The sequence below is a fragment of the Schistocerca cancellata genome, chromosome 6, assembly GCF_023864275.1.
Source record: "Schistocerca cancellata isolate TAMUIC-IGC-003103 chromosome 6, iqSchCanc2.1, whole genome shotgun sequence".
NCBI classification, from domain to species: domain Eukaryota; kingdom Metazoa; phylum Arthropoda; class Insecta; order Orthoptera; family Acrididae; genus Schistocerca; species Schistocerca cancellata.
Window position 1 is genome coordinate 584,685,027 of NC_064631.1, and position 15,304 is coordinate 584,700,330.

At 39.2% G+C, this 15,304-nt stretch overlaps 1 protein-coding gene across 2 annotated transcripts in view; it reads left to right on the forward strand.

The window, feature by feature from the left end:
- Positions 1-15,304, forward strand: part of LOC126190785 (NSFL1 cofactor p47-like) — a 56,530-nt gene that overhangs the window by 2,061 nt on the left and 39,165 nt on the right. For both annotated transcript variants that reach the window (XM_049931328.1, XM_049931329.1), the window contains exons 2-4: positions 9,754-9,899; positions 10,081-10,242; positions 11,398-11,501. In XM_049931328.1, the coding sequence (XP_049787285.1) occupies positions 9,754-9,899; positions 10,081-10,242; positions 11,398-11,501 (412 nt within the window). The remainder of the gene's footprint in view (positions 1-9,753; positions 9,900-10,080; positions 10,243-11,397; positions 11,502-15,304) is intronic.

Sequence of the window (15,304 nt, forward strand, 5' to 3'; positions counted from 1 at the left end):
AAGTTCAGTGGAAGGAGGAACGAGACTTCTGGTCAGTTGAATGCAGGGTTATAAATACAAAATCAAATAGGGGTAATGCAGGAGTAGGCTTAAAAATGAATTAAAAAAAAATAGGAATGCGGTTAAGCTACTACAAACAGCATAGTGAACACATTATTGTGGCCAAGATAGATACGAAGCCCTCGCCTACAACAGTAGTGCAAGTTTATATGCCAACTAGTTCCGCAGATGATGAAGAGATTGATGAAATGTATGATGAGATAAAAGAAACTATTCAGATAGTGAAGGGAGATGAAAATTTAATAGTCATGGGTGACTGGAATTTGATAGTAGGAAAAGGAAGAGAAGAAAACGTAGTAGGTGAATATGGAATGGTGGTAAGGAATGAAGAGGTAGCCGCCTGGTAGAATTTTGCACAGAGCATAACTTAACCATAGCTAACACTTCGTTCATGAATCATGAAAGGAGGTTGTATACATGGAAGAAGCCTGGAGATAAAGGAAGGTATCAGATAGATATTATATAATGGTAAGACAGAGATTTAGGAACCAGGTTTTAAATTGTAAGACGTTTCCAGATGCAGATGTGGACTCTGACCACAATCTATTGGTTGTGAACTGTAGATTAAAACTCAAGAAATGGCAAAAAGGTGGGAATTTAAGGAGATGGGACCTGGATAAACTGACAGAACCAAAGGTTGTAGACAGTTTCAGGGAGAGCATTAGGGAACGGTTGACAAGAATGGGGGTTAGAAATACAGTAGAAGAAGAATGGGTAACTTTGAGAGATGAAATAGTGAAGGCAGCAGAGGATGAAGTAGGTAAAAAGACGAGGGCTACTGGAAATCCTTGGACAACAGAAGAAATATTGAATTTAATTGATGAAAGGAAAAAAATACATAAATGTAGTAAATGAATCAGGCAAAAAGGAATACAAACGTCTCAAAAATGTAATCAACAGGAAGTGCAAAATGGCTAAGCAGGGATAGCTAGAGGACAAATGTAAGGATGTAGAGGCGTATATCACTAGGGGTAAGATAGATACTGCCTACAGGAAAATTAAAGAGACCTTTGGAGAAAAGAGAACCACTTGCATGAATATCAAGAGCTTAGATGGAAACCCAGTTCTAAGCAAAGAAGGGAAAGCAGAAAGGTGGAAGGAGTATATAGAGGGTCTATACAAGGGTGATGTTCTTGAGGACAATATGGAAGAGGATGTAGAAGAAGATGAAATAGGAGATATGATACTGCGTGAAGAATTTGACAGAGCACAGAAAGACGTAAGTCGAAACAAGGTACTGGGACTAGACAGCATTCCATTAGGACTACTGATAGCCTTGGAGAGCCAGCCCTGACAAAACTCTACCGTCTGGTGAGGAAGATGTATGAGACAGGCAAAATACCCTTATACTTCAAGAAGAATACAATAATTCCAATCCCAACGAAAGCAGGTGTTGACAGGTGTGAAAATTACCGAAGTATGAGTTTAATCAGCCACGGCTGCAAAATACTAACAGGAATTCTTTACAGACGAATGGAAAAACTGGTAGAAGCTGATCTCGGGGAAGATCGGTTTGGATTTCATAGAAATGTTGGAACACGTGAGAAAATAGAATTAGAAAATAGATTAAGGAAAGGCAAACCTACGTTTCTAGCATTTATAGACTTAAAGTTAGCTTTTGACAATGTTGACTGGAATACTCTCTTTCAAATGCAGAAGGTGGGAGGGGTAAAATACAGGGAGCGAAAGGCTATTTACAATTTGTACAGAAACCAGGAGCAAAATAACTGATGATGGTCGAAGTAGAGAGGATATAAAGTGTAGACTGGCAATGGTAAGGAAAGCATTTCTGAAGAAGAGAAATTTGTTAACATCGAGTATAGATTTAAGTGTCAGGAAGTCATTTCTGAAAGTATTTGTATGGAATGTAGCCATGTATGGAAGTGAAACGTGGATGATAAATAGTTTAGACAAGAAGAGAATAGAGGCTTTCGAAATGTGGTGCTGCAGAAGAGTGCTGATGATTAGATGGATAGATCACGTAACCAATGAGGAGGCACTGAATAGAATTGGAGAGAAGATAAATTTGTGGCACAACTTAACTAGAAGAAGGGATCGATTGGTAGAACATATTCTGGGCATCAATGGATCACCAATTTAGTATTGGAGGGCAGCGTGGAGGGTAAGAATCATAGAGGGAGACCAAGAGATGAATGCACTAAACAGATTGAGAAGGATGTAGGTTGCAGTAGGTACTGGGAGATGAAGAATCTTGCACAGGATAGAGAAGCATGGAGGGCTGCATCAAACCAGTCTCTGTACTGAAGACCACAACAACAACAACATATGGTAGCCAGTGAGAACTGCTGAATCTAAAGATTTCTTTCAGTGGAGAAAGCATATTGATAATTGTTTCCTATGTATAGAACATTGAGAAAACTAGATATGCCAACAAACTGATTTGTAATGAAGCTCAGGGTGTAGATTAGGCTGGAATGTGACTATGTTATTGTGAGTTGGTGAATACAAATAATCTCAACATGGAAATAAGATAACTTTAGTAGATTGATATGTAGTGTAATGATGGGTTAATTATTAACTTGGTAGAACAGAATATCAGCTATCTTTATTTATGAACCATAGGAAATCATGATTGGCTACCAAACACTGACATGTGATCATCAAGTTCACTTCTCGTAATTCATTGTGCCAATTTACCAACAGTAGCACACAATCGAAGACTAAGTGCACCTTTATCTCAGGCAGCGTAAATGTACATCAGTGTTTAATGATGTGTGTTTTGGGTGTACAGCTGAGTTGTTGATTTCATTTTATGCACAATATTCAGACGATCCACCCAGTCTTATTCAGATGCTTTGAGTTACGTAGTGACATATGGTTTCGTAACTTCCTGGCAAATTAAAACTATGTGCAGGACTGGGACTCAAGCTTGGGACGTTCGTCTTTTGTGAGCAACTGTTCCATTGACTGAACTGTACAAACATGACTTATGACCTGTTGTCATAGCTACATTTTCACTAGTACCTCACCTCCTACATTCCAAAGTTCAAAGAAGTGCACACACTCTGCTGCACAGCAGTGTCCTATGCCATATGATTCATTAGCCAACTAAATCAGTCCTTCCTAACCACCCAGAATCCCAAACCCCTCAACTGAGCGAGGTGGCGCAGTTGCTAGCACACTGAACTCGCATTCGGAAGGACGGCGGTTCAACCCGCATTCGGCCATCCTGATTTAGGTTTTCCGTGATTTCCCTAAATCGCTCCAGGCAAATGCTGGGATGGTTCCTTTGAAAGGGCAGGCCGACTTCCTTCTCTGTCCTTCCCTAATCCGATGAGACCGATGACCTCGCTGTCTGGTCTCCTTCCCCAAACAACCCAACCCAAACCCCTCACCTGGTTCAGATTCATTGATAACATTGTCTGATCTGGATCGAGGGTTCACATTCCTCCAAAACCTCAAAACCTTCTCCCCCATTGGCTTCACCTGACCCCTCCTCAACCCAACAAGACACATTCCTTGATGTTGACCTCCACCTCAAAGATGCCTACATTGGTACCTCCACCCATATCAAACCTAGCAACCACCAGCCATACCTCCACTTTGACAGCTGCCACCCATTCCACTCCAAGAAGTCCCTTCCATACAGCCTACCAGCCCTTGGCTGTAACATGCATAGTGATGAGCAGTCCCTCTCAAACTACAGCAAGGGCCTCATTGGGGACTTCACAGACTGTAATTACCCTCCCAACTTTGTACAGCCACAGATCTCCTATGCCTTATCTCTCCAGTCACCCACCACTTCACAAGTCCCACCATCCTGCCATAGAGGACCATTACTCTCATGACTCAGTTCCAGCGTGGACTGGAGCAAGTGAATCACATCACCACCAGTGTTTCGACCAACTCTCTTTGTGCCCTGAAATGAAGAATGTTGTACTCACTATCCTTCCCATCCCTCCGATAGTGCTGGCCGCTGTGGCCGAGCAGTTCTAGGCGCTTCAGGCTGGAACCGCGATGCTTCTGCCTCGGGCGTGGTGTGTGTGATGTCCTTAGGTTAGTTAGGTTTAAGTAGTTCTAAGTATAGGGGACTGATGGCCTCAGATGTTAAGTCCCATAGTGCTTGGAGCCTCCAACAGTGGTACTCTGCCCCCCACCAAACCTACACAGTATCCTCATTCATACCTACTCAATGCCTGTTCTCAACCCCTTCCCTCATGGCTCATATCTGTCTAATAAATCTAGATGTAAAACTTTGCCATACATCCTCCCACCACCACCACCATCTCCTACTCCAGTCCAGTCACAAGCCTTACCTATCCCATCAAAGTCTGTGCTACCTGTGAAAGCAGTCATGTGATCTACAAGCTAAGTTGCAACCACTGGTGGACAAGAAATAGTGGGACCACCCAGTTGCCAAGCATGCTGTGCCGTCTGGATCCTTCCTACCCACACCAACTTTGCTGAGTTGTGCAGGTGGGAACTCCCTGCAATATATACTATGTTCCTTTAACCTTCCTGGCCTCAACCTTCCTTAGTCACTGTCCTTCACCCACCTACACCTTCCCTGTTCCCACTCCAGCACTACAGTGCACCTGCAGTCTTTATACTTCTCTCCTTTTCTGCCTCCCCTCACCCCCTCGCTCTCCATCTAACCTCCAGGCTGCACCTAGCTGCCCTACCCTCTCCCCACCACATCCCTGCATGCTTCGACAAGGAGCACTTTACCTCCCCCTCCCCCCTCCCCAGATTTTTGTGAAAGAGACTGACCCATTTCCTTCCTAATACACACCTATGCTCCGTCTCGAATGACTTCATTCTGTGGGACATGAAACCCAAATTGTCTTGGCTCCCTTTTATGTAAGTTGATAACTGGTGGTAAATAATATGGAACATCCACATCTTGTGCCATTATTGATAAATGTGATGTAGTTCCACCAAGCACCATTGCAACAATCCATGAATGTAAACTATGTTTGTATTTACATCTCAGACTATTCATTTGTGTATAAATACATATTTACTTTGACACACGACGATAGTTCAGTAATAATATAATTGTTTCATATATGGAGGTGCGTGGGTATAGCTTTAGTTATGATATTAGTGTTCAATATTCCAAATTGATGGAATACTTGGCAAGCTTTGGATGTCACATGTAGCCTTCTGGGCAGATGAATCTGTAATTATTGGCAGTAATAAGAGAAATGAGGCAATTTTGAATTGATTTTCTGTTATTTCTTGTCTTTTTCTTGCGTAACATTGATAATTTGTGATATAATACAGTATAGTATGTTTAGTGAAAGTAATACACACAAAAAACAACAGTATATTTGCTAATATTTTTTATCACTTGAATACAACTATTCTTGGAATGTTTTGTACTGTCAGTTAGTGGGAAAAAATTAAGTGTCTGCAGATGAATGAATAACTTCTTATGAGTGCGGTGAGTTCTCAATTTGTTAGAAATAATCAGCAACAAGATAGCGCTTTTGCGATAGGTTTTCTTAAAACATGTCTCTGTACATGCAGTATGAAAAGCGATAGTGAGAATCTCTTCATTGTTAGTAGCCAATGGTGAAGTGTGCACAAGTATGATGAAAATCTCTTTCATGTTTGTGGTACACACTCCTCCTCAGTAGAAGCAAAGGTTAATTTGACCAATACCCAAAAATGATAATCCAAAAATTACCAGGTGCATACAGGCTAAATAGACCATTATCTTTAGAATCTAATGTTGTGCAGTACATTGTTGATGCACAGCTTATAATACTTTCAACTACTATTTAAATATCAATCTGGATTCCAGAAACACCATAGCACAGTCACAGTCAACTCCTTCTCCAGATTTTATTCCTTCTCTACTGTTGCCATACATTTCTGAATGTATGTCATTGCTCACATTTTGGGAGGGCGGGGTGAGGCATAATGAAGATATTACTTAACAGTGTTTTATTCAGAGTGAAATTTCTGAAATACCATATTAACTATTAGTTTAGTTTCAGTATTAATGTATGCTGAATCCGATCATCTTGGGCTCCCAGCTGCGTCAAGTGGCTGTACACCTGCAAGGTCATGGCTGAGTGCTCCTTAGTCATTGCCAGTCAGTTTTTCATTGCTGTATACTTGCCAGCCATATCCTCATATGGCTCAGGCTGTGACCAGTACCCAGTCCACCATCCTATAAGACATTGTTTTCATCCTACACCTGCCACTCTGCTTTAACCTAATGATGGCCAGATTTCACATTGCAATCAGTTGGAAACTGCTCTGCTTATTGATAGTGCTATTAGACATTTTGTTTAAAGAAGCTATAGAAATTTAAATATCTAATAACAGTGTCAATAAAGATGACAGTCTATAGCGAAGTACAGTGAGATTAATGGGGGACTGAGCATCACTGACCTTTTTTTTTTTTTTAAATTTTATTTACATGTCAAGTTCCGTAGGACCAAATTGAGGAGCAAATCTCCAAGGTCATGGAACGTGTCAGTACATGAACTTACAACATAAAAGTAATAAGATAAAAATAAATGTTCATGAACCTGAAAGAAAATCAGTCCGTAAGTTTAAGCAAACACTATCAGCAATACAATGAGAATCAGCTTAATTTTTCAAGGAACTCCTCGACAGAGTAGGAGTAGTGATCCATGAGGAAACTCTTCAGTTTTGATTTGAAAGCACGTGGATTACTGCTAAGATTTTTGAATTCGAGTGACAGCTTATTGAAAATGGATGCAGCAGTATACTGCACACCTTTTTTGCACAAGAGTTAAGAAAGTCTGATCCAAATGGAGCTCTGATTTCTGCCGAGTATTAACCGAGTGAAAGCTGCTTATTGTTGGAAATAAACTAATATTGGTAACAAGAAACGACAATAAGGAATATACATATTGAGAGGCCAATGTCAGAATACGCAGACTCGTGAACAGAGGTCGACAAGAGGTTCGTGAACTCACACCACTTATTGCCCAAACCGCCTGTTTCTGAGCCAAAAATATCCTTCTAGAATGGGAAGAGTTACCTCAAAACATAATACCATACGACATAAGTGAATGAAAATAAGCGAAGTAGACTAATTTACGTGTGGAAGTATCACTCACTTTCGATACGGTTCAAATAGTGAAAATGGCAGTATTAAGTCTTTGAACAAGATCCTGAATGTGGGCTTTCCACGGCAGCTTACTATCTGTCTGAACACCAAGGAATTTGAACTGTTCAGTTTCACTAATCATATGCCCGTTCTGTGAGATTAAAATGTCAGGTTTTGTTGAATTGTATGTTAGAAACTGTAAAAACTGAGTCTTACTGTGATTTAACATTAGTTTATTTTCTACAAGCCATGAACTGAGGTCATGTACTGCACTACTTGAAACCGAATCAGTGTTGCACACAACATCCTTTACTACCAAGCTAGTGCCATCAGCAAACAGAAATATTTTAGAGTTACCCATAATACTAGAGGGCATATCATTTATATAAATAAGGAACAGGAGTGGCCCCAACGCTGATCCCTGGGGCACCCCCCACTTGACAGTACCCCACTCAGATCTCACATCACAGCCGTTATCAACATTGTGAATAATGACCTTTTGCTGCCTGTTGCTAAAGTAAGAGGTGAACCAATTGTGAGCTACTCCCCTTATTCCGTAATGGTCCAACTTCTGGAGCAATATTGTGAGATCAACACAGTCAAATCCCTTTGTTAAATCAAAAAATACGCCAAGCGTTCGAAACTTTTTGTTTAGCCCATCCAGTACCTCACAGAGAAAAGAGAATATAGCATTTTCAGTTGTCAAACGACTTCTAAAGCCGAACTGTACAATCGATAGCAAATCGTGTGATATAAAATGATCAATTAACCTTACATACACAGCCTTTTCGATAACTTTTGCAAACACTGATGGCATAGAAATAGGTCTAAAATTATCTACATTATCCCTTTCTCCCTTTTTATAAAGCGGCTTTACTACTGAGTACTTTAATCGCTCAGGAAACTGACCGTTCCTAAAGGAAAAATTACAAATATTGCTAAATACAGGGCTAACATGTGCAGCACAGTACTTTAATATTCTACTAGACACTCCATCATAACCATGAGAGTCCTTAGTCTTCAGTGATTTAATTATTGACTCAATCTCCCTCTTGTCTGTATCACAGAGGAGTATTTCAGACATCAATCTCAGAAAGGCATGTGCAAAGAAATTTATATGATTTCCTGTAGAAACTAAATTTTTATTTAATTCACTAGCAATGCTCAGAAAATGGTTGTTAAATACTGTACATATATCTGATTTATCAGTAACAGAAATATTATTACTGCGAACTGACTTTATATCATCAACCTTGTGCTGCTGACCAGACACTTCCTCCACAACTGACCATATGGCTTTAATTTTATCCTGTGAATTAGCTATTCTATTTGCATACCACATACTTTTTGCCTTGCTAATAACATTTTTAAGCACCTTACAAAACTGTTTGTAATGGGCTACTGTAGCTTGATTGTGACTACTTCTAACATTTCGATATAATTCCCACTTTGTTCTACATGATATCCTTATCCCACTAGTTAGCCAAACGGGCTGTCCATTACTGCTAGTACCATGTTTAGAATGTTCTAATGTAAAGCAACTGTCAAAGAGCATGAGAAATGTGTTATGGAAAGCATTGTATTTATCATCTATATTATCGGCACTATAAACATCTTGCCATTCTTGTTCCTTGACAAGTTTTGAAAAACTCTCTATTGCTGTTGGATTAACTTTCCTATGTAGTTTGTAATTAAATACGACATTGGTTTGAGTACAAAAACCTTTTAGTGTTAAAATTTGTGCATCATGGTCTGAAAGGCCATTCACCCTTTTACTAACAGAATGCCCATCTAGTAATGAAGAATGAATAAAAATATTGTCTGTGACTGTGCTACTGTTCCCCTGCACCCTAGTTGGAAAAAAAAAACAGTTTGCATCAGATCATATGAATTTAGGAGATCTACCAACATCCTTTTTCTTGCACAATCATGTACAAAATTAATATTGAAGTCACCACATATAACTACTTTCTGGTACTTCCTACAAAGTGAATCAAGAACCCTCTCTAGCTTAAGCAAAAATGCTCTGAAGTCGGAGTTAGGGGACCTATAAACAACAGCAATTAGAAGTTTAGTTTCACTAAATTCAACTAATGCTGCACAGCTTTCAAATATCTGTTCAGTGCAGTGTCGTGATACGTCTATGGACTCAAATGAAATACTGTTTTTACGTACAGAGCCATTCCCCCACTCCGCAAGGAACTCTTTGAGAAACAGCCAGCTAATTAGACATGGTATGGTATTATTACTGTAGAAGGGAAAGGTCAGCAAGCACACTTGGTGTGGCTTCTGAGAAGATTTTATCCAAATTTCACATTCAGAACAGGAGGAATTTTACTTTAGTGCTGCTGTGCTGTGAGCATTTTTGTGAAGCTGAAATGTTACTGCAGATCATTGCAGACTTCCTAATATATTTCTATAATTGAAATGTTAGTTCTATATCTGTCCATGGTGTGTTAGAAGCTAAAAAAAACTGATCAGTAGTTGGTGTTTCTACTCACTCTGCTCTATGTCTTTGGAATAAGATATTTTGTATTACATATAACTTTGCCTATCTAAAAGTTATAATCAAAAGATGGAACAGTGATGGAAAATTAATTCTGGTTGAAATTGCTGATTTTTCAATTCTTCTGTTTTAGGTTGCATTAGCAAGTTTTTATGAAAATGATGCAGATGATAATCCTATTGATGATGACCCTGTAGAAGTGGCTCCACCACCACCCCCTTTGGCAGCCTCTGCACCATCTGAAAGCAAATCAGCATCTCGTGTCAAAACAAATTCTCGGTAAAGTTTTATTTGCTTTAAGGCTGTGAAACTGAAAATTAGTTGTATTACCTTTTAAATTAACTGTTTTAATGCTTCAGCAGTAAAATTTTTTAAATGTGGTGTATTATTGTTCACTTTTGTAACTAATATATGAAAAAGAAGCTCAGAGTTTCTGAAACATATTATTTCAATCTTCAAGGTTTGCAACAGTGGCAAGTTTGCATAAGAATGACACCAGTTCTGATGAGGAAGAAGGGCAGGCATTCTATGCAGGTGGATCTGAACATAGTGGGCAACAAATTGTTGGTCCTGGAAAGAAGAAAAAAGATATTGTGGCAGAAATGTTTAAATCAGTTCAAGAGTATGTACCTTAAATATATTTCTCTATTAATAACAAAATTGTACACATTTACACGTGATGAATTAAGTAACTTTCGAGAGAGATTCCATTTGTTTTTCCTGTTATCATGGGAGGTTCAATACAGAATTTATATATTACTTACAAGCAGTTTGTACAACATCCGAAACATCACCTCCAGCACCCTAAACAAAGTAGCTAGGACAGAACATTACACTTTCACAACAAAATAAGTGAAATCTATAATATTGACAGCCTCTTCTTGGGATTGCTATGTAAAGAAAGCAATGGAAACTCTCTCTAGCTATTGAGGTTATTGAAGTAGTATTGAGAGGTTAAGAACAGCTCCTTATACAATGACTCCATTGAGTAGAATTCACATTTCAGAGTTTAATTCTGGTACTTTTCCCCCTGTGGTGTCCAAGTTTTGCTGTCAGTATTTGAGGGAAAGATTAATGCAGTCATCGACCTATTTTAAGCACCAGTGGTTTACCTAATGATATGCATTTGTTGTTCTGTGGTGTTACATAATCATAAGAGCCTAATTGTAAGAAACCCACAGAGAGTACAGTCACTTGATTCTTTGTGCACTCAGCGGCTCACACTCTACTTTCATTGTGGTCCAATTGAGTCTTCAGAGAATGAGTGGCTGTGTGCATATGATCTGTGTGTGTTTCTTTGGTCTCTGGTGAAGATCTTTGCTCAAAAGCTAAATTGCTGTCAGCCTTTTCTGCATATCTGTCTGTCTGCTGCTCAGTGCAGCCTGTATTCAGTTAAGAGTGATCTATCCTCAGGTAGATATTTAAATGTGTATATTTTAGACCTCAGCAGCTTATATGAACAAGTTTGTTTTGCTAAGGTCGGAAATAATGATAGACCCATTTTTTAAAAATATATATGGATTGCTCTGCTTTGTCATGTCTTTTACATTAATAAGAACTCTTTTTTCTTGGTATTCCTCTTCTGTTTGTGTTTAATGGTACTAGCATTTCTTGACTACTGCTGTACATCATAAACTTATACAGATGTACAGAGAGTGATTTTTGCATCTGAAGATTGCCATTCAAGGAGATTCCCATTGTGCATGAAGTTTGTTGTTTTATACAAATTTGAGCTGAGGTTGAGGATTGGTTTTGTTTACATTTGTCTGTTTTTCAGGCATGGAGCAGAAGTTGTGGACCCAAGACATCCTACACCTGGGCAGAAACAAAAGTTTTCAGGAACTGGATATAGATTAGGACAGACCAGCAGTGACACTCAAGGTATTTTATAGTATATGTTTAGCACTTGTAAGCATATTCAGTGAATATTCCCTACAGATTTCATTGTATGATTTTTTAAAATAATGTACTGCAGTTACTTATAAACAAAGGCAGGTATCAGTTTTCACGTTATGGTGAGTCCAGATAACATGTAGTAGGTTGTCACCTCTTGTTTGATTCTCCCACTGTCAAGAATATAAACGTTTTTTTGATTTTTCAGTAGTCTTGGTGAGAATTGATTTACTGAGTGTCGAAGTAAGCGTGTTGTTAAGAAGATTGTTCCAAGCACCCCCTCCCTCCCGCTACCACAAACTGTTGCCACATCATGTCAAAGGCAGAACAACTCATAATACCACACATTTTGTTTAGCAACTAACATTTTCATTGCATAGCTTTTCATATTGGAATGACCATCACTAAACTTGCTAAACTCATGATAGATGCATTCACTATTTTTTAACAGGGCTGCAGTATTGTAACTTCCAGATCAAAACATTCGCTTGCAGTATGGCTTTTTAAACAAAACTCTCTTTACATCTGTAACAATCAAGTGAACATAAAGCTCATAACGTTTACAGTGTGACAGTCATGATGGAGCTTTTTCAGTAAAAGTGAAAAGTATCTCACTCTAGTTATGCTTTAACTCCTGACCATAGTTTCAGAATGAGAGAAAAAATCTCTGTAACATACTCTGATACCTTTTTACATTTGTTTGGTGCCCGGCTGTACTGTACACTCTTTGCCTTAGCCTCTCCAGTAACGCAAATTCATGACCCACACAAACAGGAGGTTCATATGGAAATAAATTCGTCATGCTGCCACAGCAATTGAGACTGAGTTTGGATTTTTAGAAGCAGTACTGAATTAGCTGTCAGTTCTTTCTATTTTGTTATCTTGATGAACTATTGTCAATAATTATTGCTTAAGATGTGAAATTGAGTAATGTGTGTTCACACGGTGATCTATTACTTTACCTACCATTTTATCAATGAGGTAGTTTTTAACACACAAATGTATCATTACATTACTGAGTGGTAATCCATGTGTCTTCTGAAGCATCAATTACAATCCTTCCTCCCTCCCCACTTCCTCCTTTTTCTGTTCAATTGAGTCAGAACGAAATAAAGTAATGGCATCTCAACAAAATCTACATGCTACACATTGTACCACAACCTCAACTGAATACATTTATGGATAATCATCAGTTTCTGTTTTTGGAAAACCAAAGAACTACACAAAAAGTCTCTAAAACTTTCAAAGACTGTTAGTGAATTGATTTGTGATCTGTTCATAATTTAAAGACTAACCAGTGGGGGAAAAATTATAGAAGCGATGAATGGAGTGATTAAATATTTTCTCTGTGGAAGATTTGGAGACGAAAAACATAAAATTACAGAATTGTTGACTTGTTTATATCTGCATTTTTGTTTCTGCACCAGGTAACATACTTTTATTTTTTGTGACTATACTCTTCAGCAAACACCATCCATGAGATAGCCACCAAATTAACCCCACTCCTAGCCTGGCCACCTTACTTCCCTCTTAATTCCAGCACATCACCCACCCTAGCCCAATCATAACTATAATCGAACTCCAACACCTCATAATCCCAACCCCCATTTAGTTCTAAACCTCTCATTTAAATCTCTCTGAGTTTTCCTTCCCCCCACTCAAATTCAATTACACTGCCCCAGTCAAGGATTCCTCTCATTCACCCGTAACCTTAATTAGTAGTATAAGTTCATAGTCCCAGTCCACCACCAAAACAGCTAGCATTGAATACTTCCTATATGCTGATTAAAATTACTGTATCAATATCATGAAAAGGTGGGATTTCTACTTACTATATAGAGGAGACATTAAGTTGTAGATAGGCGCAACAAAAGGCAGTTATATATTTGAGTTTCGGGCGAAAAGGCCCTCTTCTAAAGTAGGAAAAAAAATAAACATACACACACATATTCACACAAGCAAAACTCTCATACACACTTGACCATCGTCTCTGGTCACTGAGCCTGGACTGCCTCACTGGCCAAACACAGTGGCCATGTGTGTGAGTTGTGGTTGTGTGTATGTGTATTTTGTACTTCAGCCTAGTCACGCTTGGCATGGCTCTGCATGTACCTACAAAGCAGGCACACTATGAGCAAATGCTGCTTGAAAAATAACTTGGCTGACTGCTGGCTACTGCCACTCGACTCACAGCAACCTGAACCACAAAGTTATTTTAACCAGAATTTGGGACATCTCCAACCAAACTCCCAAAGAGATTCTCCTCCTCTTCTTCTCCAAACCATTTTCTGCATACATTTCACATTTTCGACATCACTTCTCAATCCTAACTGAAGAACTTTACTGAAATTCAACCATCATCAAGCTGACCTGAAGGTAGATCACTTCATCAAAATCCTCCCTGTGTGCAAAGACTCCACCACAGTAATTGCTGACTATGGGGAGTATGTTGTAAGGGGCCGTAATCAGCTCTTGGACAATTTGTGGCACAAAACTGTTTCTAAAGATACCTGTTTCTTTCATCCAAAGTGAGCTGCAGACACTTTAAAAACCTGTGGCTTCTCACATGGACTCATAACTGCCAACATGGAATTCCTTACCTCTCCTGTCCCACACACTCTTACCATCTACCTACTTCCAAAAGTACACAAATCAAATGTACAGGCTGACTCATTGTAGCAGGCTTCAAAGCCTGCACCGAATGCCTCTCAGCCATGGTAGACTAGCCAGTTTCATTATTACCCACGACTACTTCACTTTTGAGGATCAGACCTCCATCCAAGTTAGGGACATCTCAATGGAAACCAGGATGGGGCCATCCCGTGCCATCCTATTCATAGGCTGCATCCCTCAACACACAGAAGCAGTCTCCCCTGGCTCATTAAAAATTTATTGATGACGTAGTTGTGGTCTTGACACCAGTGAAGAACAACTCTCACAATTACAACATATATGTAGTCCACAAACAAATCTCCTGTCATTCTCGTCCTCTTACCCTACAAAAATTGCAGCTCCCGTTTGCAGAAAACTCAAAAGTACATTCATTGTCGCCCAGTACCAGATAGGTTTCCAGTGCCTCAATAGGTTCCTCTGCTATACCTATGACTTTTTCAAGTCAAACTTTGAAATTAGGTTATTCCCTCCAACATCCTTACCACACCACCCAATGTCACTCACCATCACCCTCCTAACCCCCAAACTGTTCTTGTCAAACCATATCCTTGCAGTTGTCCGTGCTGTCCCTCCCACTACTACTAACTGTTGCCACATCATGGGCAAATCCTACATCATGTCAAAGGCAGGACAACTCAAAATACCACACATGTTGTTTAGCAACTAACATTTTCATTCCATAGTTTTTCATATCGGAATGACCATCACTAAACTTGCTAAGCTCATGATACTTCCTGAGCTTGCTCTACAGTAAGTCCCAAGAGGCCTGAGTATTTGCAGTTTGAATCCTCTCATCCAGGACCTGTTTCCCTGGACTCTGCAGTTAGGAAATTGTTCTCCAATGTGTGTTCACCTCCCACCGTTCTCGTCCATTAACAAACCACCGCCCTTACTTGGTTATTTATGTTCTAATGTATGTTTACATTGGCAGTATTTCCTTATGTACTCAAGTTCTTAATTCCCCCTCTTTTCTAATTTTCCCTTTTGCTTCCTATTTTTCACTGCTTTTCCTTCCCTTTCTTTCTTTCCTTTTTTTCCTTTTATTATGTTCATCTTCTCTCTCTCTCTCCCTCTCTCTCTCTCTCTCTCTCTCTCTCTCTCTCTCTTTCTCTTTCTCT